This window comes from Oncorhynchus mykiss, chromosome 19 (genome assembly GCF_057628025.1).
Source record: "Oncorhynchus mykiss isolate SJ-2025 chromosome 19, ASM5762802v1, whole genome shotgun sequence".
Taxonomy (NCBI): Eukaryota; Metazoa; Chordata; class Actinopteri; order Salmoniformes; family Salmonidae; genus Oncorhynchus; species Oncorhynchus mykiss.
The window spans coordinates 50,307,342-50,335,095 of NC_143040.1; the positions used below are offsets into that span (position 1 = coordinate 50,307,342).

Genomic DNA, 27,754 nt, shown 5'->3' on the forward strand with positions numbered 1-27,754 from the left:
GGAGGTACGGAAGGAGTGTTGTATGGCATTGAAGCCTCTTGGACCTAGATTTGGCACTCTGGTACCGCTTGCCTTGTGGTAGCAGAGAGAACAGTCTATGATTAGGGTGGCTGAAGTCTTGGACAATTTTCAGGGCCTTCCTCTGACACCGCCTGGTATAGACGTTCTGGATGGTAGGAAGCTTGGCCTCAGTGATGTACCGGGCCGTTCGCACTACACTCTGTAGTGCCTTGCGGTCGGAGGCTGAGCTGTTGCCATACCAGTCAGGATGCTCTCGATGGCGCAGCTGTAGAGCCTTTTGAGGATCTGAGGACCCATGACAAATCTTTTCAGTCTCATGAGGGGGAATTGGTTTTGTCGTGCCTGCTTCACGACTGTCATGGTGTGCTTGGACCATGTTAGTATGTTGGGGATGTGGACACCAAGGAACTTGAAGCTCTCAACCTGTTTCTGGGTTGATGGTGTTGATGTGAGCCATGTCCAGCATTTCAAAGCACTTCATGGCTACAGACGTTAGCCATTTAGGCAGGTTACCTTTAGTGAAGGAAGTTAATGTTCTGTTTGATGCATACAGTAGGTCTTCCACATGCTCTGGGGATAACCAACCTTTCTTTGTGTGTTGTCAGGTGGGGCTGGTGCTTGCCATTCCAGCGCTCTACCAGGAGGAGGCGGTAGACCTGCAGCCCTCTGCTGTCAGCTCTGCCTACAACCACCTTTACATCCTGCACCTGGTCACCATGGCCCACGTGGTGCAGGTCCTCCTCTCCTCCACAGATGACACAGCAGTGTTTGGGGGAGAGGAGGGACAGGCGGAGAGGGCGGCAGTAGAGCTCTATGCTGCTGTGTCACAGTGTACCGGCGGGTGAGAAGGAATGCTGTCTTTTCTCTGTATTTTTAAAATGTAATATACGCTACTGGTCAAAAGTTTTAGAACACCTACTCATTCAAGGGCTTTTCTTTACTTTTACTATTTTCTACTTTGTAGAATAATAGTGGAGACATCAAAACTATGAAATAACACATGGAATCATGTAGTAACAAAAAAAAGGTGATAAACAAATCAAAATCTATTTAATATTTGAGGTTCTTAAAATAGCCATCCTTTCCCTTGATGACAGCTTTGCGCACTCTTGGCGTACTCTCACCCAGCTTCATGAGGTTGCGTTTCAATTAACAGGTGTGCCTTGTTAATTTGTGGAATTTCTTTCCTTACTGCGTTTGAGTCTATCAGTTGTGTTGTGACAAGGTAGGTGTGGTATACAGAAGATAGCCCTATTTGGTAAAAGACCAAGTCCATATTATGGCAAGAACAGCTCAAATAAGCAAAGAGAAACGGCAATCAATCATTATTTAAGACATGAAGGTCAGACAATCTGGAACATTTCAAGAACTTTGAAGGTTTCTTCAAAGTGCAGTCGTGTAAACCATCAAGCGTTATGATGAAACTGGCTCTCACGAGGACCGCCGCAGGAGTGGAAGACCCAGAGTTACCTCTGCATCAGAGGATAAGTTCATTAGAGTTACCAGCCTCAGAAATTGCAGCCCAAATAAATGCTTCACAGAGTTCAAGTAACAGACACATCAACATTACCTGTTCAGAGGAGACTGTGTGAATCAGACCTTCATAGTTGTATTGCTGAAAAGAAACCACTACTAAACCACTACGAAATGACACCAACACGAGCAATGGACATTAGTCCGTTGGAAATGTATCCTTTGGTCTGGAGTCCAAATTGGAGTTTGTTTGTTCCAACTGCCGTGTCTTTGTGAGACCCGGTGTGGGTGAACGGATGATCTCCGCATGTGTATTTCGCATCATAAAGCATGGAGGAGGTGTGATGGTGTGGGGATGCTTTGCTGGTGACACTGTCTGATTTTTATTTAGAATTCAAGGCACACTTAGCATTTTGTAGCGTTATGCCATCCCATCTGGTTTCGTCTTAGTGGGACTATAATTATTTTTTCAACAGGATAGTGACCCAACACACCTCCTAGATGACCTGGTCAACCGAATTGATATGGTTTGGATGAGTTAGACCACGGAGTGAAGGAAAAGCTGCCAACAAGACTTTTGGAATAGCATTCCAGGTGAAGCTGGTTGAGAGAATGCCATGTGTGTGCAAAGCTGTCATCAAGGCAAAGGGTGGCTATTTGAAGAATCTCAAATATAAAATAGATTTTGATTTGTTTAACACTTTTTTTGGTTACTACATGATTCATTATGTGTTATTTCATAGTTATTATGTCTTCACTGTTATTCTACAATGCAGAACGTTTTTGAAAATTAAGAAAAACCCTTGAATGAGTAGGTGTTCTGAAACTTTTGACTGGTAGTGTACTTTCTGTAAATTGTGCAGTGGGTCATTTTGGGACATTTTTCTGTTCATGTTCATCCAGTCAAAGGTCAATTGTTTTTGATTGTGTGACTGTGTCCTATTGTCCAGGCTGAGGTCAGATGTGTCTGGGAGCTCAGTTGCAGACAGAGTGAGGAGAGGGGTCACACCCTTCCTGCGCTGCGCTGCCCTCTTCTTCAATTGCCTTACAGGGGTGCCCCCTCCAGAGGAGCTCTCCAGTACTACAGGTAGGTATCTCAGGGCTCAGACTACTGGGGGGTGTACGGGGATTGAATGGGTTAGGGTTTTACTGACTGAACCATTCATGCTGTCTCGACTGCAGTTACATCTCAAGGCCAGATGGAGGCACTGTGCAGTTATCTGGCATTGCCCTGCGATGTGTTCCAGCTCTTCCAGGAGCACCGTGGGACTGTCTTTCCCTTATTACAGAGGTAATATCAATAACCTGTTAGTCACAGCCAAAATACATTGAAATTAATACTGATGTTCTTATTATCAGATGTGTGATGTTACTAAGGTAATTGTATGTACTTGATGTACTTAAGATATATTTTTCACTGATGGCCTCTGTCTCAGATGGTGTGGGCACCCAGCTGTAACCAAAGCCCTAAAAGGGGAAATGCAGACAATCAGGTAAGCTCAAATTCACTTTACAACAGAATTAAATATTTCAGATTTTATTTTCCTTTCTTCCCTATGAATAACTGAATCTTTGATAAAATTATTATTGCAGTTATCCCAGGAAAAGGAATCGGTTAATTGAGCTTCCTGAGGATTACAGCGCGCTCCTCAATCAAGCCAGTCACTTTCAGTAAGTAGCCACCACTGTCTGTCTTGGATTATCATATACGCTGGTTAAGTGATTGGTGAGCTGTTGAGTTCCAGTGGAGACTGAGTCCTCTTCCTCTCTCTACCCCCCTGTCCAGGTGTCCTAACTCCACAGACGATGAGAGGAAGCACCCCACCCTGTGCCTCTTCTGTGGGACCATCTTGTGCTCCCAGAGCACCTGCTGTCATAGCCAGCTTGACGGGGAGGAGGTGGGCGCCTGCACCGCACACGCTGCCACCTGTGGGGCTGGAGTGGGCATGTTCCTCAGGTGGGTCGGGGACAAGGGCTCCTGTAGGGACAGGGTGGGCATGTGTCTCAGGTGGGTCGGGGACAAGGGCTCCTGTAGGGACAGGGTGGGCATGTTCCCCAGGTGGGTCGGGGACAAGGGCTCCTGTAGGGACAGGGTGGGCATGTGTCTCAGGTGGGTCGGGAACAAGGGCTCCCGTAGGGACAGGGTGGGCATGTGTCTCAGGTGGGTCGGGAATAAGGGCTCCCGTAGGGACAGGGTGGGCATGTTCCCCAGGTGGGTCGGGGACAAGGGCTCCCGTAGGGACAGGGTGGGCATGTTCCCCAGGTGGGTCGGGGACAAGGGCTCCTGTAGGGACAGGGTGGGCATGTGTCTCAGTTGGGTCGGGGACAAGGGCTCCTGTAGGGACAGGGTGGGCATGTGTCTCAGGTGGGTCGGGGACAAGGGCTCCTGTAGGGACAGGGTGGGCATGTGTCTCAGTTGGGTCGGGACAAGGGCTCCTGTAGGGACAGGGTGGGCATGTGTCTCAGTTGGGTCGGGGACAAGCGCTCCTGTAGGGACTGGGTGGGCATGTTCCCCAGGTGTGTCGGGGACAAGGGCTCCTGTAGGGACAGGGTGGGCATGTGTCTCAGTTAGGTCGGGGACAAGGGCTCCTGTAGGGACAGGGTGGGCATGTGTCTCAGTTGGGTCGGGGACAAGGGCTCCTGTAGGGACCGGGTGGGCATGTTCCCCAGGTGGGTCGGGGACAAGGGCTCCTGTAGGGACAGGGTGGGCATGTTCCCCAGTTGGGTCGGGAACAAGGGCTCCTGTAGGGACAGGGTGGGCATGTGTCTCAGGTGGGTCGGGGACAAGGGCTCCTGTAGGGACAGGGTGGGCATGTGTCTCAGTTGGGTCGGGAACAAGGGCTCCTGTAGGGACAGGGTGGGCATGTGTCTCAGGTGGGTCGGGAACAAGGGCTCCTGTAGGGACAGGGTGGGCATGTGTCTCAGGTGGGTTGGGGACAAGGGCTCCTGTAGGGACAGGGTGGGCATGTTCCCCAGGTGGGTCGGGGACAAGGGCTCCTGTAGGGACAGGGTGGGCATGTGTCTCAGGTGGGTCGGGGACAAGGGCTCCTGTAGGGACAGGGTGGGCATGTTCCTCAGGTGGGTCGGGGACAAGGGCTCCTGTAGGGACAGGGTGGGCATGTGGTTAAACATGTTCATATGTTCTATAAAGCTTCTACTGATTGCTTTGCCCCCCCCACTGATTAGGATAAGAGAGTGTGAGATGGTCCTGATGGCCAGTAAGACACGAGGAAGCACCTACCCAGCCCCTTATCTTGATGACTACGGAGAGACTGACCCACAGCTAGGGTAAGCTGGCCACATCTCCTCGCTTAGCTTTTGAAACATTCATTACATCTACAGTGCCTTGCGAAAGTATTCGGCCCCCTTGAACTTTGCAACCTTTTGCCACATTTCAGGCTTCAAACATAAAGATATAAAACTGTATTTTTTTGTGAAGAATCAACAACAAGTGGGACACAATCATGAAGTGGAACGACATTTATTGGATATTTCAAACTTTTTTAACAAATCAAAAACTGAAAATTGGGCGTGCAAAATTATACAGCCCCCTTAAGTTAATACTTTGTAGCGCCACCTTTTGCTGCGATTACAGCTGTAAGTCGCTTGGGGTATGTCTCTATCAGTTTTGCACATCGAGAGACTGACATTTTTTCCCATTCCTCCTTGCAAAACAGCTCGAGCTCAGTGAGGTTGGATGGAGAGCATTTGTGAACAGCAGTTTTCAGTTCTTTCCACAGATTCTCGATTGGATTCAGGTCTGGACTTTGACTTGGCCATTCTAACACGTGGATATGTTTATTTTTGAACCATTCCATTGTAGATTTTGCTTTATGTTTTGGATCATTGTCTTGTTGGAAGACAAATCTCCGTCCCAGTCTCAGGTCTTTTGCAGACTCCATCAGGTTTTCTTCCAGAATGGTCCTGTATTTGGCTCCATCCATCTTCCCATCAATTTTAACCATCTTCCATGTCCCTGCTGAAGAAAAGCAGGCCCAAACCATGATGCTGCCACCACCATGTTTGACAGTGGGGATGGTGTGTTCAGGGTGATGAGCTGTGTTGCTTTTACGCCAAACATAACGTTTTGCATTGTTGCCAAAAAGTTCAATTTTGGTTTCATCTGACCAGAGCACCTTCTTCCACATGTTTGGTGTGTCTCCCAGGTGGCTTGTGGCAAACTTTAAACAACACTTTTTATGGATATCTTTAAGAAATGGCTTTCTTCTTGCCACTCTTCCATAAAGGCCAGATTTGTGCAATATACGACTGATTGTTGTCCTATGGACAGAGTCTCCCACCTCAGCTGTAGATCTCTGCAGTTCATCCAGAGTGATCATGGGCCTCTTGGCTGCATCTCTGATCAGTCCTCTCCTTGTATGAGCTGAAAGTTTAGAGGGACGGCCAGGTCTTGGTAGATTTGCAGTGATCTGATACTCCTTCCATTTCAATATTATCGCTTGCACAGTGCTCCTTGGGATGTTTAAAGCTTGGGAAATCTTTTTGTATCCAAATCCGGCTTTAAACTTCTTCACAACAGTATCTCGGACCTGCCTGGTGTGTTCCTTGTTCTTCATGATGCTCTCTGCGCTTTTAACGGACCTCTGAGACTATCACAGTGCAGGTGCATTTATACGGAGACTTGATTACACACAGGTGGATTGTATTTATCATCATTAGTCATTTAGGTCAACATTGGATCATTCAGAGATCCTCACTGAACTTCTGGAGAGAGTTTGCTGCACTGAAAGTAAAGGGGCTGAATAATTTTGCACGCCCAATTTTTCAGTTTTTGATTTGTTAAAAAAGTTTGAAATATCCAATAAATGTCGTTCCACTTCATGATTGTGTCCCACTTGTTGTTGATTCTTCACAAAAAAAATTTTTTTTTTTTTATATCTTTATGTTTGAAGCCTGAAATGTGGCAAAAGGTCGCAAAGTTCAAGGGGGCCGAATACTTTTGCAAGGCACTGTATCTCTGATGTCGTTCTGTAGAAAAATGTTATATTTGTAAAGCAAACCTGTGTCACTGACGGACTGTATGTGAATGTGAGATTAGGAGGGGGAACCCCCTGCACCTGTGCCCTGAGAGGTACCGGAAGCTCCACCAGCTGTGGCAGCAGCACTGTATCCTGGAGGAGATCGCCCGTAGCCTGGAGGTGGTCAACGTCATGTTTGCTTTCGAATGGCAGATGCTGTGAGCCCAAGACCAGGTTATGTGTGCTACTGGGTAGGGCCAAGGTCTGGAGGCCACAGCCAGGGGGCACAGCCCACACACACACACACACACACACACACACACACACACACACACACACACACGCATATATACATATACATACACACACACGCCCATCTACATATGTCCTGGCCGGGAGCGGTGCGCCCCTGTGCAGCCATTCCTCCCCAGGATCCGAAAGGGAGTGCAGATAGGACAGAGAGCGATGAGGAGGTGGTTGGGAACTAAAGTCGCCTTGTTTGAATTTGTCTGCTGTGAGAGGGCTATGAGTAATGATAGGAATAACGTTCCCCTTCTCCATAGAAAAGCTAATTAAAGGAAAATACTTCTACACCCCAGTATCTTTATGCCGTCAGCTTGTGTATATAAAATCTCTCCCAAGTGATGCTGTGAATTTTCTGCCATCTCCTTTTGTTTTAAGACTTTATAGAGATGATAAAACAATGGCTTTAGTGAGTCTTGCAGTGTGGGAGTTGTTTACTCTTTTGCAAATGTCTTTGGGATCATGCTTCCTGTTTCTATATTTTTTGCTTTCTGTCACAGTAGACTTTGCATGGCACCTAGCCCATGTTACTGATCATCACCCTTTTTAAACGATATAAATAGATGTATTTCCACAAATAGAGTACATTTTGGGTAGTGTAACTTGGTAAAAAAAAAAAACTAATTTCACCTCATTTTAACATTGACATAAAGAACATGTTCAACTTAATAAAGAACATGTTTTCCATCTCAAGGAGTTAAATTTAAAAAAGGACTACCAAGGGCCAGTAAAGTGGCATTAAAGTAACATGGTTAAGGTTTTCATCTTAAATCATCAGTCATGCATCTCCCTGTTACAGGGGGAATGAAAGCTTCTTGTGTGCAAAATGTAGGGGCAATTAAATGTAGGGGCAATTAAATGCAAGCTTCAGACATAAAACATACAAATAAATGTTAAAGCATTTCAAGCCTTTCAAACACCAGAAAATTGCCAAAAATAGTAGATCCAGCTCACCTGTTTTTTACACTATGATTTCTCTATTAGATGTTCAATGTTTCTTTTGAAAAAATATTTTAAAAAGGAATTGATTCACCATATTAAAACGAGAGTTCCGTTTACTCACCAGGATTGATTTAATCACTTATCACATAAATAATTATTTATCTTCAGAATTGACTGTCAAAACAACAAAATAACTAGAACTTTACAATGATGGTGAGAACTTGGAGACTTTATGGGGTTAAGTGGGTTAAAACCTTCCTAGAAGTCTGAACATGACGAGGGACATGTCAAAATTGTGACTTTTGTGACTTTGGCAAGTCTATATTCATATAAAAAATCTGATTTCTTGAATTTTCCATGTGGTCAATATTAAATGGCACATCATTTTAATGTAATGGGCTTCTAAACTTCAGTATTGGTGCACAATTTCTGTTTAAATATTAAAGGGATGCAAAAGGTACTCTATTCGTGGAATGACCCAGGTAATGTACAGTGCCTTCAGAAAGTATTCATACCCCTTGACTTATTACACATTTGGTTGTGTTACAGCCTGAATTCAAACGGGATTACATAGTTTTTTCTCACCCACCTACACTCAATACTTCATATTGACAAAGTTAAAAAATATATTTATTTATTTAGCAATTGTTTTTGTAAATGATATACAGAAATATATCATTTGCATAAGTATTCACACCCCTGAGTCCCTACATGTTAGAATCACCTTTGGCAGCAATTTCAGATGTGAGTCTCTCTGGATAAGTCTCTAAGACCTTTGCACACCTGGATTGTACAATATTTGCACATTTGTTTTTCAGTCTTCAAGTTGTTTGTTCATCGTTACTAGACAGCCATTTTCAAGTCTTGCCATAGATTTTCAAGCAGAATACTGTAACTAAGCTACTCAGGAACATTCAGTGTCGTCTTGGTAAGCAACTTCAGTGTATATTTGGCCTTGTTTTAGGTTATTGTGCTGCTGACAGGTCAAATTCCTCTCCTAGTGTCTGGTGAAAAATGGACTGAACCAGATTATGTTTGCAGTGTTAATTTAGTGCCTTGTTGCAAACAGGATGCATGTTTTGTAATATTTTTATTCTGTGCATGCTTCCTTTTCACTCTGTCAATTAGGTTAGTATTGTGGAGTAACTACAATGTTGTTGATCCTTTACTTAGTTTTCTCCTATCACAACTATTAAACTCTTAACTGTTTGAAGGTCACAATTGGCCTCTCCGGCAACTGAGTTAGGAAGGACGCCTGTATCTTTGTAGTGACTGGGTGTATTGATACACCCATCCAAAGTGTAATTAATAACTTCACTATGCTCAGTGATATTTAATGTCTGCTTTAAAAAAAAAAATGTTTTACCCATCTGACAATAGGTGCCCTTCTTTGCGAGGCATTGGAAAACCTCCCTGGTCTTTGTGGTTGAATTTGTGTTTGAAATTCACTCTTCGACTGAGGGACTTTACAGATAATTGTATGTGTGGGGTACAGAGACGAGGTAGTCATAAAAAAATCACACTAAACAGTGCACACAGTGAGACCATGCAACTTCTATGTCTTGTTAAGTACATTTTTACTCCTGAACTTATTTAGGCTTGCCATAACTAAGGTGTTGAATACTTATTGCTCAAGACATTTCAGCTTTTCATTTTTTAATAAACAGTTCTAAAACCATAATTCCACTTTGACATTATGGGGTATTGTTTGTAGGCCAGTGACCCCCAAAAATCTAAATTTAGTCCTTTTTAAGTTCGGGCTGTAACACAACATTTTGAAAAAGTCAAGGGGTGTGAATACTTTCTGAAGGCACTGCAGATATACAAGCAATTTCTATACTGGTCAAATGCAAAAGTATATGAAGAGATAATTAACTATTTTATTGTACAAACATTGCTTATTGTAATCTGAATGAATTAGATAGCAATTAAATGTTAATCTGAAAGCACTTTGAAATAAAGTTACTAAAGTGTTCAATATATGTACATGTAAAAGAGTCGGGTCTTCACTGAAATTCCATATTTTGCCAACCTGATACACTTATTAGATGCTTCTTTTGTTGTAACTCCTTTTAAATAATTGTGTATGGGAACATTGTCAACTGCTCTTGAAATTATTATTTGTGCTGTGAAAATGACATTCAAATAGATCATATTGTAGCTAATGGGGACAAAAAGGTTCATACCAGCAACGCAAAATATATTCTGTACACATGACTAATCTAACAAGTAAATAAGAGCACATCACAACTACATTTAGTGTATTTAAGACAACAATTATGTACATTTTATGGGAGAGTAGCTACGTGGAAAAAGAATAATCGCTATAAAAATACACTTGATATTACATCAACCTTTTCAGGAAAATGAAGTTTTGTGCATATACTGTATGGTTTTGTTTTTCCTCAGTGCTGTATGATAACCAGGCTGTCTGAATAAAGACATGATCTAGACGACTTCTTGTGCCCTCTGTCTGACTGGGAATATCAACACAAATGTCATGTTTGTTTGTTCATTTTGCACTTACTCTCTTTTCAGACACTGAAGAGTAAATAAAAAAACAAAAAAATGTAATGAAAGAGAAGATACTGTGTGACTTAAGTATTTCTCATCACCCTCATTGCATCATATGGGGGCGGCAGGGTAGCCTAGTGGTTAGTGTTGGACTAGTAACCGAAAGGTTGCAAGTTCAAATCCCCGAGCTGACATTCAAATAGATCATATTGTCGTTCTGCACCTGAACAGGCAGTTAACCCACCGTTCCTAGGCTGTCATTGAAAATAAGAATTTGTTCTTAACTGACTTGCCTAGTTAAATAAAGGTCAAATACATTTAAAAAATGTCAGTACAGTGACTTGCACATTGACATCAAATCCCAAGTCATTATTATACAGTAACCCTTATGTTTCCTACAATAATGAGGGTTATCCAGTAACCCTCATGTTTCCTACAATAATGACCATAATTTATATTACACACTATACTAGTTAGCTTTAATAACTACTGCTTCCTGGCAGCACTTGAGGCTGTTGTAAGGATTCATCTTGCAGGAATGATACTGTTGATTGTTGCTGAGCAGCACCTACATCAGATTTGCTAATATTTCCCTGTTTAATTCCATGGCGAATCAAGGTTCACAGAGAACCTACACAGTTTTGTTTATAGTCTGAAATAAGATTGCATATTGTGTTGATTGGTAGTATCTGTAGTCCTCAGTAGTTTAAGCAGGGCCTTAAGAAGTCTCTCCCTCCTTTTGTATGGTGTGTGTGGCCATAATAGTAATAATGTCATCAGATTGATTGGAGGTGTGATCCTGTTCTGACATAGATTAGGGGTAATTTGAGGCAGTGGGGGTCCTTGGGACAATTCTGCTATTGCTTAGAAATCTCAATCTTGTTTGTCACACACTTGGCTATATGCATACAGACTTGCTGCACAGGATTAGGATGGCAGGTAGCCTAGTGGTTAAGAGCGCTGGGCCAGTAACCGAAAGGTTGCTTTTTCGATGAGCCGACTAGGTGAAAAATCTGTGTGTGCCATAGAGCAAGGCACTTAACCCTAATTGCTCCTGTAAATCGTCTACAGTGCAAAAATAGCACTAGTGGTATTTATTTTAAGTGCCAACACTTGTCTGTGCTTGGTCTTCACTTTTCTCCTACAGAATTTCTTACTAATCGTAAACAATATTGTACTGAACAAACCCAACAAGAGCAACTATCAGCAAAACCTTGGTAACTGTCTAAGTTCCAAAATGATTTAGTGTTTACAAGCTTCTAACTCTTTCCGTTAGGCTCTTCATCTGTATGCGTTGTCTATCCCACAACCCCCTCTAACTCACATGCATCCTTCCACAATATGTAAGATTTCTTGAAGTAAGACAAACTCAGTCGCGTTGGTCTATAGCTTTAGCAAAACTAGAGAGCATATTTATGTAAGATACTGTACATAGATACTGTACATATAACATTTGTTTATCAGTTATAGTAGACCAGAGTAAAATATGTGGTTCCCAAAAGTAGTTTGGGATGTGTATTTTGGGACAGTCCCATGTAAACCAGTAGACGGCAAGGGGTGTGTCACACACAAAACTGAGCACGAATAACCTAGAGCCAATATCACAACAGAGATATAGTGTGGGATTAGGGAGCATACAAAGTGAATAAACAATTCTACTAATCAAGCTGAGGAGAAATGGCATGGGAGATGGACCAGATGCCCAGATAACTTCCCTGCAAAGAGAAGGTGTCATAAGCAGAATACTGCAATGTTGAGTAAGTTCTTTACTGGTTTGCTGAGTCGAAATAAACCCATATGGCAAAAACTGGTTGAATCAACGTTGTTTCCATGTCATTTCAACCCCAAAATTCAATGTGGTTGGATTTGCAAAAACCCATCAAGGTAAGGGAATTTTGTATTTTTTTTCAACCCAAATTTTAACCTAAATCCAATGACAGGGTGACATTTTTGGTTGATTTCACATTGAATTCACTTGACAACTCAACCAAATGTAAATGAAAACTAGACATTGAGTGTTAGTTACTATTTTATTTTGTGTTATCACCTTTTAAATGCTGCATCTTTTGTACAAACCTTGGAAAGTTTCTCTGTAAAGTCTACACCAGTTGTGTTTTCTGCACATGTGATAATTTGATTAGATTTTGACTATGAGTATCTTGCAGGTACCATATACTTCTATGGAAACCACATCACCGTTTATAAGGATACTGCTATGCTCACGTCAAACAGCCAGATGGTGAGGCCGCTGGACTGCATGATGTAGGTATAGTTCTCAAGCAGGGCCTGGAACTTGATCTGTAGCAGGTCCACAGTGTGCTTCAGAAAGCAGCGGCCTGCCCTGGTGTGTTTATTTCTTTATAGTAGCGAATGGCACCCCCCAGCCCCAGGTTCAGAGCCTCGTCCAGCTCACTTCACATGCCGTAGCACATGAGCGCCCCCACCAGGATGCAGAAGGTGAAGAAGAAGGTGCAGATGATGTATGGTAGCATCAGCAGCTTCCAGGCATGTTGCAATGAGCATGTTGGGGACGTAGTGGAGGTCCCTCTGCCATCAGCTTGTTGATATCCACCTTCAGGAAGATTCCCAAACTGAACAGAATCACCACTGTCACCACGGAAACCCAGTTGAGGATCCACAGCACTTGGGCAAGCTTGTCCAAGCTAATTTGCTAAGCAATTATTCAGAAGAAATAGAATACAATAAACTACAAATATGGTTTTATAGCATCTGATGTCTCAATCATTTTGTTTACCACCTCAGAGGTTTCACATAACAATGTGATGCCCCATGCACCTTTATCAATACAGAGTTCAAATAGAGAAACCCCATGCTTAAGCTGTCTGTCTTGAACACAGTCACAGGTCATCCCTACAGACTGTGGATATCAGGAGAGAGCACCATACAGAAGGACCTACCTTATCTCTGCAGGATTCATAAACGCCCCTCTTTCAGGACCCTGTCTTTCACAGATAATTTGTAAAAATCCAATTAACTTCACAGATCTTCATTGTTAATGGTTTAAACACTGTTTCCCATGCTTGTTCAATGAACCATAAACAATTAATGAACATGCACCTGTGGAATGGTCGTTAAGACACTAACAGCTTACAGACGGTATGCAATTAAGGTCACAGTTATGAAAACTTAGGACACTAAAGAGGCCTTTCTACCTACTCTGAAAAACACCAAAAGAAAGATGCCCAGAGTCCCTGCTCATCTGCGTGAACGTGCCTTAGGCATGCTGCAAGGAGGCATGAGGACTGCAGATGTGGCCAGGGCAATAAATTGAAATGTCCGTACCGCGAGACGCCTAAAACAGAGCTACAGGGAGACAGAATGAACAGCTGATTGTCCTCACAGTGGCAGACCACGTGTAACAACACCTTTACAGGATCGGTACATCCGAACATCACACCTGCGGGACAGGTACAGGATGGTAACAACAACTGCGCAAGTTACACAATGAACACACAATCCATCCATCAGTGCTCGCAATAGGCTGAGAGAGGCTGGACTGAGGGCTTGTAGGCCTGTTGTATGGCAGGTCCTCACCAGACATCACCGGCAACAACGTCGCCTATGGGCACAAACCCACCGTCGCTTGACCAGACAGGACTGGCAAAAAGGGCTCTTCACTGACGAGTCGCGGTTTTGTCTCACCAGTGGTAATTGTCGGATTCACATTTGGAGGCGGAGGGTCCGTCATGGTCTGGGGGCGGTGTGTCACAGCATCATCGGACTGAGCCTGTTGTCATTGCAGGCAATCTCAATGCTGTGCATTACAGGGAAGACATCGTCCTCCCTCATGTGGAACCCTTCCTGCAGGCTCATCCTGACATGACCCTCCAGCATGACAATGCCACCAGCCATACTGCTCGTTCTGTGCGTGATTTCCTGCAAGACAGGAATGTCATTATTCTGCCATGGCCAGCGAAGAGCCCGGATCTCAATCCCATTGAGCACGTCTGGGACCTGTTGGATCGGTGGGTGAGGGCTAGGGCCATTCCCCCCAGAAATGTCTGGGAACTTGCAGGTGCCTTGGTGGAAGAGTGGGGTAACATCTCACGGCAAGAGCTAGCAAATCTGGTGCAGTCCATGAGGAGGAGATGCACTTCAGTACTTAATGCAGCTGGTGGCCACACCAGATACTGACTGTTACTTTTGATTTTGACCCCCCCATCCCCCTTTGTTCAGGGACACATTATTCAATTAAGGTTAGTCACATGTCTGTGGAACTTGTTCAGTTTATGTCTCAGTTGTTGAATCTTGTTATGTTCATACAAATATTGCAGTTTGTATGATGTATAATGCATTTGACGTTTCGTTTTTTGCTGAGTTTGTTATATGTCTGATCTGGCTCCCATCACTGTTTGTTTTTCTCTTCAGTGACAGTCATCTTAAGGTTTGGCCTGGAGGTAGTTTAGCCGTAGTGACTCCGGTGGAGTAACAGACACCAGCCTGTGGCAGCGTCAGAGTGAGTCCAGTCTGTTGGCCAAGCCCCCTGACCCTCCTAATAATTCCCTCTAATCTGCCCTGTAGGATTTGGACGTACCTTCTGCCTCCTGAGCAAATCTGACTGCAGCACCACAAAGAGTTGTAATGGCCAAAGGCGTGTTTGGGTGTTTGTACGTTTGTGTCCAGTCAGTTCTCCTTTGAGTCTTAGTCTCTAAGTCAACAGGATGAGGCCAAGTAAGGCAATATATCAAGTCTAAATCAATTTTGTTATGAGGACAATATTATGCTTACAAGAAAATACGGAAAATGTGTCAGATTGTTTGATAATGTGTCAGATTGTTTGATAATGTGTCAGATTGTTTGATAATGTGTCAGATTGTTTGATAATGTGTCAGATTGTTTGATAATGTGTCAGATTGTTTGATAGTTTGTCTTAATGTGATACAATTAACAAAGTTTGTGCTGCCCTCTGGTGCTTTGATGACACTATGCATGTGTCAGCGGAAAGTAAATGGCCCAAGGAATGAGTTTTGAAAGCTCCAGATATCTTAATACAGACTCCATTATCCTCATGGTGTTATTGTATTTGCCACAAATCACTTTCACCAGCCCCCCCCCCCCCCCACTCTTTCCCATTCCTGAGCTCTTTTTTTCTCTCCGTCTCTCACGAACACGTCCATACGCATCCACACAGCCAATCAGCCAATGAGATCGAGATTACTGGATTACCATGTCCCAAAGGAGCTTGTGTAAGAGGAGAGTTCCACTGTGGACACACACTGGCCCAGTCAGCACATCCACAGCGATCCCAGGAGCACCGGACCAATGTGGCAGGTAAGTTCTGGAGTTCCCAGTTTAGTCAATCATGGTTCTTCAGTGAAATGGCTGTCACTTGCAGTATACTCTCATACTGTGATTCCATCTAATCGGAAATATCAAGGATAGCAGCCCTCTAGGCTTTACGGCACTGCAAGTTAACTACATTCTTAAAGCCATACACATAACATTGGCCTTCAATTCTGTAAAGGATGTTATATCCTATGCAGTATTGTATTTGATCTAAAAAACAATTATTCTCTCTGATGCTTGTGGTTTGTAGTTCCAGTGTTAATACAGCAACATGACTTAATGTTAATTTATTTAATGCATTTCCTTTGGAATGGGATTAAAACCATCTATGGATATGAGGGATTATGTTCAGTAATGGCCTATTGAAAAAGAGATTACATTGATGTGTAGCCACTGTGTGTATGAATTACAACAGAGAAGGATGACTGCACTGTCTGATTGACTTCACCCCCAGTATGTTGTACCGTAGCTGTGAATTTGTACAGAAAGTTTTTCATCCAGAACTTTAATTTGACCAGACTTTGAGGGATTTGAGAACATGTTCTCTTTAAAAAAAATGATTTACAGTGCATTTAGGATTTGTTTCAGACCCCTTGACTTTTTCCACATTTTGTTATGTTACAGCCTTACTGTAAAATTGATCACATTTTTTCCCCTCATCAATCTACACACAATACCCCATAATGACAAAGCGAAACCAGGTTTTTAGACATTTTTGCTAATTTATAAAAAATAAAAAACTTAAACACTATTCAGAACTAATGCTATGACACTCGAAATTGAGCTCAGGTGCATCCTGTTTCCCTTGATCATCCTTGAGATATTTCCACATCTTGATTGAAGTCCACTTCTGGTAAATTTAAATGATTGAACATGATTTGGAAAGGCACAAACCAGTCTATATAAAGTCCCACAGTTGACAGTGCATGTCAGAGCAAATACCAAGCCATGAGGTCGAAGGAATTGTCCGTAGAGCTCCGAGACAGGATTGTATCGAAGCACAGATCTTAGGAAGAGTACCAAAACATTTCTGCCGAATGTAAGGTCCCCAAGAACACAGTGGCCTCCATCATTCTTAAATGGAAGAGGTTTCGAACCACCAAGACACTTCCTAAAGCCGTCCGCCCAGCCAAACTGAACAACTGCTGGAGAAGGGTCAGGGAGGTGACCAAGGACAAGCATCTCTGCAGCACTCCACCAATCAGCCATTTATGGTAGAGTGGCCAGACAGAAGCCACTCCACAGTAAACAGCACATGACAGTACGCTTGGAGTTTGCTAAAAGGCACCTAATGGACCAGATTCTCTGGTCTAATGAAACCAAGATTGAACTCTTTGGCCTGAATGCCAAGTGTCACGCCTGGAGGAAACCTGTCACCATCCCTACGGTGAAGCATGGTGGTGACAGCATCATGCTGTGGGGATGTTTTTCAGCAGTAGGGACTGGGATACTAGTCAGGATCGAGGGAAAGATGAACAGAGCAAAGTGGAGAGAGATCCTTGATGAATACCTGCTACAGAGCACTCAGGACCTCAGATTGGGGCAAATGTTCACCTTCTAACAGGGCAACGACCCTAAGCACACAGCCAAGACAACACATGAGTGGCTTCGGGACAAGTCTCTGAATATCCTCGAATGGCCCAGCCAGAGCCTGGACTTGAACCCGATTGAACATCTCTAGAGAGACCTGAAAATAGCGGTGCAGCGATGCTCCCCATCCAACCTGACAGAGCTTGAGAAGATCTGCAGAGAAGAATGGGAGAAACTCCCCAAATAAAGGTGTGCCAAGCTTGTAGCGACATTCCCAATAAGACTTGAGGCTGTAATCGCTGCCAAAAGTGTTTCAACAAAGTACTGTGTAAAAGGTCTGAATGTTTATGTAAATGTGAAATTTCATTTGTATTTGTAATTTTTTTTGCAAAACATTTTTTAGACCTGTTTTTGCTTGCTTTGTCATTATGAGGTATTATGTGTAGATTGATGAGGGGAAAAAACGATTTAATTAATTTTAGAATAAGGCTGGAACGTCACACAATGTGGAAAAAGTCAAAAGGTCTGAATACTTTCCGAATGCACTGTATGTGTTTGGTACATTCACTGTTAACATTCTCAGGGTGTGAGAGGGTGCCACAGCAGGACTATGATGGACACGGAGGATCAGTGGACACAGGCCTTGGCTAGCAACAACGTGAGGGCCATCCTGCGCTGGATATGCAGCCTTTCAGCTGAAGGTCAGATCACTGGACTGGCAAGATTAAAATCACATGCAGCATACAGTACTTACAGCCACTTACTGTGTCTAAGAATGGTTGGATACTTTAACATACTGTAATGATTCGATGATTATAATATGTGATCATTAGTAACATTTCTTCTCGGTTCATGCTGCTTTTTATTATGACCCATAATGTAATTGCATGAATTTGTCTCATTCCATTAATTTGTTTGTCTCTCAGTGGGAAATGCTGATGTGGAGGCCAGCCTTGCTACTTTCAGTAGCTGGGTCCAGAGGACGGCTGAAGTTTCAAAGAAGGAGTTACTCACCCTTTGTAAGGAGAGATGCACCACAGCACCAGCTATCCCAAACAGAGCCAAAGGCTATCGATCCCAGCTCTTTCCACAGCTTTATTACAAAGGTCTTCTACTGTCCCCTCTCTCTGGGTTCCTCTCTCTCCTCCCCTCCCCTGTTTCTAGGCTTCAGCCGTTGCCAGGGCCTGTGGATGTTTCTGGACCACAGCTGCTTCACCAGGGTGCACCTGCTGCTGCAGCGGCTGAGGAACCTGCTTACCCTGGCCCAGTGGGGGAGGAGGCAGAGCGGCCTGACACACTTCTGGCATGGTGCAGTAGTATTCAAACCCTGGCCCCCCTCTCACAATGATCATATTGTTGCATGAATGATATCAACTGGCTAGTTTGTTTAGTACAATGATCTTGGTAAACTCTGATTTACCACCCCAAGATATTCCTGAACAATGTCTATTTGCGCCCCTACTGGTTGGAAATTACAAATGTAATGGCTGTGCTCAATGCAATGGCACTTATAAATGTAGATCCTTCAAACACCCACAAACAGGGAAATCGATCCCAATAAAAGGTGTTATTACGTGCTCCACTAAGGCAGTTATTTATCTTATAACTTGTCCTTGTGGTAAAAATCATGTAGGTAAAACAAAGCGCAAATTAAAAGTACGTATCTCAGAGCATCGTAGCACCATTAGGTGTAAAAACTTTACTTATCCAGTTGCGGCCCACTTCTTGGAGGCAGTCCACTTGATTTCGTCTCTGCGTTACATTGGCATCGAACATGTCACCCTCCCTAGGAGAGGGGGTGTAAAATGAATCTATGATCGTATGCTATCCATTTGTTGTTTGTATGCTGTTCTTTGTATGACATTTTAATATTTGATTATTAACCAATGATATTAGGCCACTCTTGGCCATGATTACAGACACCTGTGTCTTTTGACACTATATAAACGATTCATCCCGCAGTGTTTGTGATTATACCCTGATGAAGACAGCTTGGCTGTCGAAACGTTGGTATTACATTTTTGCATCTGAGCTCTTAGAGTGTGCGGCTCTCTTTTATTTTATTTTATTTTCAAGTTTTCTACTCCGCTAGCCAGCACCTCGTCTTAATAGGTGTGCGTTTCTTTTTCTTCTAGATAGTACAATGATCTTACCTTGACACCTAGTGCTAGCATTTGGTATGGTTTAACAATATAGGTAAAAATAGGATTGGAATTGTAGTTTCTATCAAGAGAGCTGTTTTCTGATCACGATTGAATGGTGACTGTCTGTCCTCCATCTGTATGTAGGATTGGGGATCCCGTGTGTGGTCTGCAGGGCCGGGTGTGGATCCTCAGCTGTGAGGCAGGACTACTGGAATCGGATACACAGAGCTCTGAAGCAACACATCTGGCTGGGTCGGCTTGTACAGTGGTGGGGCATCACCGGACTCCTGCCCAAGTATCCTGGTAAGGATGCATACGTTAACGTTATAGAAGGACAAACAGTCAAACTGTACAAACCGGTCACTCTTTGCATCACAGAGTTGTTACTACTGTGTAACTATTCTACAAACTACAATGCAACAAGTGTTGTATGTTGTAGTGTTAGGGTTGAAGTTAAGGTTAGTCTAGTACAGGGTTCCCCAACTGGCGGCCTGCGGGCCAAATTTCTCCCGCGGGGTGTTTTATTTGGCCCCCAAGTTTTCTTATTTCTTTTTTTTTTATTTTAATTTTTGGACATAAGGCTGTAAAAACACCAGGAAAATCAGCTCCAAGGGATTTATTTTAAAGAAATCTGTTCCCATGTATTCCCATGATTAATAGAGAGAAGCGTGATCATATACAAAGGTAAGCAAGGTTTGAAATGGTTTGTCTTAGTCACACATATCTGTTTTGGCTTCTTGTGGCCAATTTGCAGTCTACAAATTATTTGTAATTTTGTTTCCGGCCCCCATCCGCTCCAGAAAAAAATTGTCCCGCGTCTGAATCTAGTTGATGATCCCTGGTCTAGTATTTATAGGTACACTGACTTGTCCTCTCCTCCTCGCAGAGGCTCAGGAAATGAAGCGGATCTATCAGATGTGGAGAGAGATGGATCAGAACCACCGCAGGGCTTCCCTCCACACTCTTGGGTAACTCTTAAATCACTGATAGGTCTCTCTTGCTCTATTTCTGTTTTCTTCCTTTACTCCCTGATCAATCTTTTTAAAATCCATTCTCCACATCTTCTTTCTCTTTATTTGATTAGATGGGAGGAGGAGGGACGGGAAAGGTGGAATTCACTGATCCAGGGTATGGTGGCTCAGATGGACCAACAACATGGGCCCATATGGATTTCTGAGGACTGCACAGACCAGGGCTATCCACCCCCTAACCTGCAGGCTCTTCTGAAGCTGGTGCTGGTGCCTCGCATCAACAACATGTCTGTTCAGGCCATTGTATCCGAACATGGAGAATCCATAAAGTGTCTTCAAAGATATGACTGTCATGTGAACTGAACTGAATATACAGTATTCTTGATTATGTACACTACACTTAACACAGCCTGTGCACAGCTCATGTACTTCATCCTGGACATGGCACATTTCCTGCAGTGCAAAGATGACCTCCTGCAGTCCTTTTGCCACGCCTTCATCATCCCTCCCAGCTTCTCCCAGCAGATCCGGGCCTTCTGGCTCCTCGACCATGGACACTTATCGGTACCTTTGCTCTCACTATAACGTTTAGTCTATCGATGTGTATGTCTTCTTGGATTTAGCAGGGCTCAACAGAGCCGACAGATTTTCCTATGGCTGTCATTGCCTCTGTGTAGGGCTCCATGGAGCTGCTGCTGAGCCCCAGGTCTGAACCACCCTGGTTCTCCTGGCAGCACCACTGCATCATCCACAGCCTGCTGAGGAGAAAGCAGCTCCGCTTGGCGCTGAAGTACATCTATTGGACCAGACTAGCCACAGACACCCCCCACGACCTGAAGCTCTGTGTGGACGTACTCCTACAGAACAGGTAGGGCTAAATACACTAGCATGTGCTATACCAAATGGACTACTGTATCTATACCATGTACTCTGGCTCTGCATGGCTCACGGTTTTCATATTACATCTTGTTTTCTCTGCCCCTAAGCCATGTCTCAGACGCCTGGGCCCTCCTGAAGAAAGGTCACACAGGAAGTAACGACATGGTCAGGTACTTCCTCCATGGATGTGAGAGGCTTGGCCTATGTGTGGCGGCTTCCGACTGCATGGAAGCAATATGGAAGGTGAACCTCTTTGTAAAACTATCATAAGACATGTAAATACTTAGGCATGTACATGCAGATTGCTTGTTGTCAGTAATCACATTTTCTATTGAAAAACGGTACCTTTATTAGGATGTGGGCCACTGTACTACTCAGTCGGAAGAGGCTGAAGGTCAGTGTGGAGTAGAGGGGCTTCCTCAGCGTAGGAGGACCACAGGGAGCTCTATGGCAGTGAAAGAGCCAGGTATGGATCACTGATTGTGACTCATACTGATTTGAGAAATATCATCACTGTCAAGTATTCTGAAAGTCAGTGAAATGTTGTGAACTGCAGGGGGTCCCATTCATCCGTTATCTGCCCTGCTGTATCAGTCTCAGAACATCAACACACTCTCTTCAGAGGATTTCATCACACTCCTCAGGGAATCTATGGTTGAACTGAGACAACCCCAGCCAACAGCAAAGTACATTATTCAATACAAAATAACTAAAATGTTGTTTACAAAAATACCCAATGTCAGTGTGTGTTTGGTATAATCCGTTTTTCCCTGGCCCAGTGAGGAGGTGACATGGCCAGGGGAGCACCAAGAGAGGAGAGGGAGCTGTCGGAACCTGAGTCTGACCATCCAGGCCCTTAGGCACCACCTCCCTAGACCCTCCCCAGTGGGTATGATGACTGACAGGCTGGGAGAGCAGGGAGACACAGAGCCACCTGATCATGACCTGCCTCTTATAGCTGCGGTACTTTACTACTGTGGCTCTGTCTGAGAGTGAGTGTGCTGAGGAATAATACTTTGGCAATGATGAATATGAAAATAATGAATTTCATTGTCTCAATGCAGGAGAAACCCTGGACCCCGGCACACCTCTCCTCTCAATCCCTGTCCAAGGAGACCTCTGAATCTATGTTCTCTTCCCCCTCACTGCCCTGCCTGAGACCGGGCATCCCATATGTGTATGGGAGCACAGGAATGCTACAGCGGATCTCATCCCTGCTCAGTGATGGAGGACGGTGCCAGAGCAGTCAGGGTGACAGCCCTTCCCCCCCAGCAGACATACTCCTCCCAGACTACCCTGACCGGACTCTGACACTAGAGGGTGCCACAGACCCTGTCTCCTTCAACAGCCTCAGTAAAGACAGCATGGAGGTGGAGGAGCTGGTGTTCTCCACTGAGTGTGAGTTCAGATGCACAGACTAGAGGTGTTTTATACTCAACATTTAAGTTGTCGGCTCCTTTTGAAGTAATGTTCTTGAGTATTAACCCAATGGAAATCCATGTTCTGGTCATCTGTTGTTGAAAGTGTTTTCTGTTTCCTTTAGGGGGAGTGGAGGACATAATGACCTGTGATACACCAGGAGACGACGTCTTCAATGTGGAAGAGGAGGCAGTTCCTCCTGTAGATGTAACGTTAGACAGAAGGTGACCCTTCTCAATCCTCAATGTTTACATTATAATTTCATTAACAGACCATAATTCCACTCTTTGCTGTGGCCAGCATTGTGTTATGCAGTACAATAAGATAAAGGACATGTTCTTCATGTGATCATTTGTTTGTCAGGCATAGTCTGAGCAGACTGAACCTCCATCCTCAGTTCTACAGTAACGAGGACAACCAATCAGTGCCCTCTGTATCTGAGATCCAAGTGGAGAGTCACAACTTCCTGACACCTGACTATGGTGTGTTTCAACTGTTAATACATTCTGTGTTGTGGCTGTGTTTTCACTATATCTACTGTATGATTTGACTGAGAAATGATTCAATAATTGGCCCTTTAACTAACTGCTTTTGTTCATGTTAATCCAGAGAAAATGGACTACTACAAGGAGGTTACTGACAAAATCATGCATGCACCAAGTGTGAGTGACGTGTGGAGCATCATGCCTGGAGGGGACAAATCAGGGAACATCTGCTCCCAGACCTCCACCTTCTCTGGGGCTGTTTCTGCCTCATCTCACTGCTTCCTGGAGCTGGAGCCCTTACAGGTGACAGACCTCTCTACTGTCCAATTACATACATACTGTACATACTATGCAGACAACCTACAGTATTTGCCAACTCAACTGGGTTTCTGTATGTCTGTGTTTGTTCAGAGGGCATTCGACCCTCCACCGCTTGAGGATTCAGTGGAATGTTTCCGCCGGGACTCCCAGGATGCAGTGGACCAACCGGAGATCCTGACCTCCTGTGCACTCACTGAGACCACCCAGGATCTGCTCTCTGAGCTCCACCAGACCTTCTGCTTCCTGGAGGAGCTGGGAGACACAGGCTCCAGTGGCCCAGAGACAGAGAGAGGCTCTACCCTGGAGGGGGAGCAAGACAGTGGGGCTTCCGTGAGGTACATCAGGCCCTTCTCTCTCCAGGACTCCTCTCTGCTCATCCCCCTGCGGAGGTCCGCACGCTCCAGACAGCTACAGGTTCCTGGGGTGTCTCTGTCCCCTAGGACTAGCCCCAGCCACACCCCCCAGCTCAGCCCCTCCTCAGCCCTAGAGACATCCAGGGATAGGTTACCTGGAGGGGGGAAGGCCTCGCACAAGGAGGATGCATCATGCTTCAGAAGCACCCCAGAGGATAGGCTAGGCCACTGTAAGCTGGGCAGCTGGTGGAAACAAGCCCTGGAGACCCGGAGGGCATCCACTGGCCTACTCCCTGCCATAGAGCAGGTGTCCACGATCTCACGAGGTAATGTGTGTGTGTGTGTGTGTGTGTGTGTGTCTGTGTGTGTGTGTGTCTGTGTGTGTGTGTGTGTTGGATAGAAATGACAAGCTACTCTATCTTGCGTTTAGAAAACCCATTTAGTGTCACAGCTAACAAAGTTGGTAATTTTACGCCGATTTGCCTGTATAACAATGTTAATATTATTACTTAATATAGTATAGCCTCTAATATCATCTCTCTTTGTCATTGTGACGGGGAACGTTGAGAGAGCCTTTTCTTTGGAACTTTACATTGATGGAGCATTAGAAACAGCAGCTGGCTGGAGACTGTAGTGTGTGCCTCTCTTGTGTGTGTGTGTGTGTGTGTGTGTGTGTGTGTGTGGGGTGGGGTGGGGGGGGGGGGGGGGGGGATAGTTGGCCTGTTGCTGTCACCCAGTGGGGAGTCTATGTCCGGAATGGGACCCAGGTACTGCTCAGAGAGGGGTGATACAGAGAGGAGGGGGTGCACTGTAGTGTCAGACTTGTACTCGCTCAACCTTGCCACAGTTACTCATCTGTGACCACCACCCCCTGCTCTCCGTGGTAGGGGCCTTCCACTGATGTTACCCAGAGCAGATGGAGCTCTGCTGGGCCTTGCTGATCACTGCTGGGCCTGGGGGAACCACGCCTCACAGCCCCACACACCACACTAATTCCCTACCTCATCACTGGGACCAGGGCTTAGGAGACCAACACACAGCAGGGGCCAAATGTGACATTTAATTAAAGCTCCGTTTGTGAAATAAAATCAATAGTTTCAGAAAGCAGGTGATCTTGATATTTTTTTCATGCTTCTCAGAAAATGAAGTGCGTTTGTTAGCATGCCAATGAGGAAGTGGCAGGGACTGTTCAAGTGGCTGGCCATATTGACATACGAGGTCTCTGAGGTTTTAATGTTACATCATGACAGCTGTAACACCTCTGAGGGATCTAGTTTGAATCCTTTCCTGTTCTCCCTGTCCCCTCTCTCTTCATCTACAGAAAAGAGGGCCTCACTCGTCCCAGGGCCACCCTACTCCCACAGTACGATCAACTTCCAGGAGTCTCCGGCCAAGCAGAGAGGAGACAAGTGGGAGGTCAAACAGGTACAGGTCATTTCTCTCTCTGTGGTCCCTATTTCACTAGACCCACAATAACATCTGCTAAACACGTGTATGTGTCAAATACATTTGATTTGGTCTCACATAGAGGGTGTCAGTATAGGGGGAAATATGCTATGGTTGTCCAATGGGGGGCAGTGTTGTCCCAACTTGGAAGTTTTTATTTAGTCTCTGATTTGAATGACCTCATACCTACCCCCAAGAGCCAGCCCATCCCATCCCCCTGTCACAACCTACACATCTTTCTCATCAGACTTAGTAATGTCATATAAAAACATGGTGGAATCGTATTCAGGCTTTGATAAAACATTTCTTAATACTTTTTTGTTACATTTAATTGGTAATGAATAGAGCCAATGACTAAATGATTTCCGGACTACTTTGATGCGACATGCATGCTACAGGTACTACATTCACTTTGTGTTTCTCTGACAAAAGTTGTAGACTGCTTTCTTGGCTCCTTCTAATCTCTCCAGCCCCCTTCTAATCTCTCTGGCCCCGTTTATACCTGTCGCTTACATGGGTCCTTTGTCCTGATCTTGCGCTGAGCTTGCCAGTTTAAAATCAAATCAAATGTTATTTGTCACATGCGCCAAATACAATACTTACAAGAGCTTAACCAACAATGCAGTTCAAGAAATAGAGTTAAGAAAATATTTACCAAATAGACTAAAGTAAAAAATATATAATAAAAAGTAACACAATAAGAATATCAATAACGAGGTTATATACAGGGTGTGCCGGTACCAAGTCAATGTGCGGGGGTACAGGTTAATCAAGGTCATTTGTACATGTACAGTAGGAAGGGTGAAAGTGACTGTGCATAGATAATAAACAGCGAGTAGCAGCAGTGTACAAAACCGATAGAGAGGGGGGTCAATGTAAATAGTCCGGGTGGCCATTTGATTAGTTGTTCAGCAGTCTTATGGCTTGGGGGTAGATGCTGTTAAGGAGACTTTTGGACCTAGACTTGGCGCTCCGGTACCGCTTGCAATGTGGTAGCAGAGAGAACAGTCTATGAATTGGGTGCCTGGAGTTTTGACAATTTTTTGGGGCCTTCCTCTGATACTTTACACTTTCACGATGTGTCTTTTAATTATCTACAACCGTCTAAAAATGTGTGCACAAACAGAATGAGGACAAGATCAGGACAAAGGGTGTATGTTAAAACAAGGTATTAAGTGGCTTTTGTCTAATGCATTGACAGATCTAACAGTTGGTGCGTTTGACATCATGATGTCAGCAGTGGCTGTACAGCATGTGCACTGCAATGTTGCTGCACTGATACGATTAGGCAGTTGTTCAATTGAGATTTAATTATGTAATTGTTTAATTGGGATGTAATTATCTTATTGTTTGGTTGGAGTCAAGGGAACCATATGGAGCCTGGCAGGTGAAATGTAATTACACAAAGTTAATTCATGATGACGTAGTTGATAATTATACCTTTGGGATGCTGACTGGTGGATGTGGGAATGGTTGATGTTCTTTGACACATTGAATGCTGATATTGCACAGTTCTAAATGACCACCCATCATAAAAGATACTGATTTATTCCATTACATTAACTTGTTAAAACACTGCTTAGATTGATGTTATAAAGATATGATTTATTCCATGTTTTATTATATTTTTTCACTTTGTGTGACCAACCCACATCTGTATATCAAAGAGAACAAAGTGGTTGGGATTTGATGAATTGGCAGATTGGGAGATATTGATGACAAATGTGTGAAGATCAAAGTCATACTAAGTAGCATATTATCCAAACATCTCCAATTAAAACACAGCAGCTATGGATATTAGGTTGACTACTATACATTTTCACTGTTTTTGTCCCATGTGACCTCATGATCAGATTGGTTTTGGTGAAGTAAGGTTGCGATGTTCAATGAAAGGGATGTTCAACAAACAATGTGGATGACTCTGGTACCACTCACAGATGTAAAGACATTACTGGAAGATTTTAGCTTGTTGATCAACTTGTGTGGCTCTTTCTGAAAATCTTGACGTTTGTATGGAGAGAGGCAGTCTGAATGAAGATAGCTCGTTGGGTTGAGGTGACACATTGAGATGAATGGCCTCTATTAGGAACATTTCATCAGTGCCTGAGCTCTGTGGTTTCAGTCTCCCTCAACCCCCGGGGAACGATTAATGACCACAGGATATTTCATCACCCCCTCCATTTCCCAACTCAGGATATGAGGGCCTAATTGTGTCTGTTGTCTGGTGTTCTGTCCCCTGTGTTCCAGGCGGAGAAAGAGGAGCTGCTGGGGCGGAGGGGCTCTGGGAAGTTGCCCCACCAGCGAGTGGAGCAGGACTTGGCGAGCCATAGGGGAGCCAGAGTGAAGAAGGGCAAACGGGTGAAGAAGGCATGAGGACATCCCGTTACACATCTATACTGTCATTCTGTAGAGTGACGAACAATCAGTGTATGTGTGTAAGATGTATAATTGACCAAATCCTGTATGTATTACTGTTGTGCTACACTTCAAACCACTGTAAATGTAGTCAGGTGCAGACTTATTAAATGTTTTTTACTTGGCAGATACAAATATATATTCCTCACTGAAAAGATTTGTTGTTTGTCACAGTAATGGCTCCACAGTAATGGCTCCACAGTAATGGCTCCACAGTATGCATGGACAGATAATCCAAATGGTGTGGTTGCA

The 27,754-nt window shown here is 44.2% G+C and overlaps 2 protein-coding genes and 1 pseudogene across 2 annotated transcripts in view; all 3 read left to right on the forward strand.

Annotated features, from left to right (window-relative positions):
- ubr1 (ubiquitin protein ligase E3 component n-recognin 1) overlaps window positions 1-10,174 on the forward strand; it is a 37,775-nt gene extending 27,601 nt beyond the window's left edge. Inside the window, exons 38-45 of the mRNA XM_036954818.2 lie at window positions 627-862; window positions 2,445-2,581; window positions 2,677-2,785; window positions 2,931-2,987; window positions 3,088-3,165; window positions 3,281-3,451; window positions 4,681-4,782; window positions 6,554-10,174. Of these exons, the coding sequence (XP_036810713.2) occupies window positions 627-862; window positions 2,445-2,581; window positions 2,677-2,785; window positions 2,931-2,987; window positions 3,088-3,165; window positions 3,281-3,451; window positions 4,681-4,782; window positions 6,554-6,695 (1,032 nt within the window). The 3' untranslated portion in view covers window positions 6,696-10,174. The remainder of the gene's footprint in view (window positions 1-626; window positions 863-2,444; window positions 2,582-2,676; window positions 2,786-2,930; window positions 2,988-3,087; window positions 3,166-3,280; window positions 3,452-4,680; window positions 4,783-6,553) is intronic.
- A 3,257-nt stretch (window positions 10,175-13,431) lies between these two features.
- Window positions 13,432-14,107, forward strand: LOC149975227 (uncharacterized; annotated as a pseudogene).
- Window positions 14,108-15,451: 1,344 nt separating this feature from the next.
- On the forward strand, window positions 15,452-27,637 carry LOC110497875 (uncharacterized). Its single transcript, XM_021574318.3, has 20 exons — window positions 15,452-15,524; window positions 17,653-17,770; window positions 17,996-18,088; window positions 18,234-18,377; window positions 19,358-19,516; window positions 20,100-20,181; window positions 20,298-20,487; window positions 20,605-20,748; window positions 20,862-21,052; window positions 21,171-21,306; window positions 21,418-21,529; window positions 21,620-21,749; window positions 21,843-22,026; window positions 22,128-22,461; window positions 22,607-22,706; window positions 22,846-22,964; window positions 23,092-23,270; window positions 23,379-23,967; window positions 24,963-25,066; window positions 27,335-27,637. Exons 1-20 carry the CDS (start codon window positions 15,516-15,518, stop codon window positions 27,458-27,460), a joined length of 3,243 nt encoding a protein of 1,080 aa, XP_021429993.3. The 5' UTR covers window positions 15,452-15,515; the 3' UTR covers window positions 27,461-27,637.
- The last annotated feature ends 117 nt before the right edge of the window (window positions 27,638-27,754 follow it).

Coding starts and splice junctions, on each gene's coding strand:
- LOC110497875 (XM_021574318.3), top strand. Junction 19,517..20,099: donor ACTCCTGCCCAAGTATCCTG/GTAAGGATGCAT, acceptor TCCTCCTCGCAG/AGGCTCAGGAAATGAAGCGG. Junction 23,271..23,378: donor TGGAGCTGGAGCCCTTACAG/GTGACAGACCTC, acceptor GTGTTTGTTCAG/AGGGCATTCGACCCTCCACC.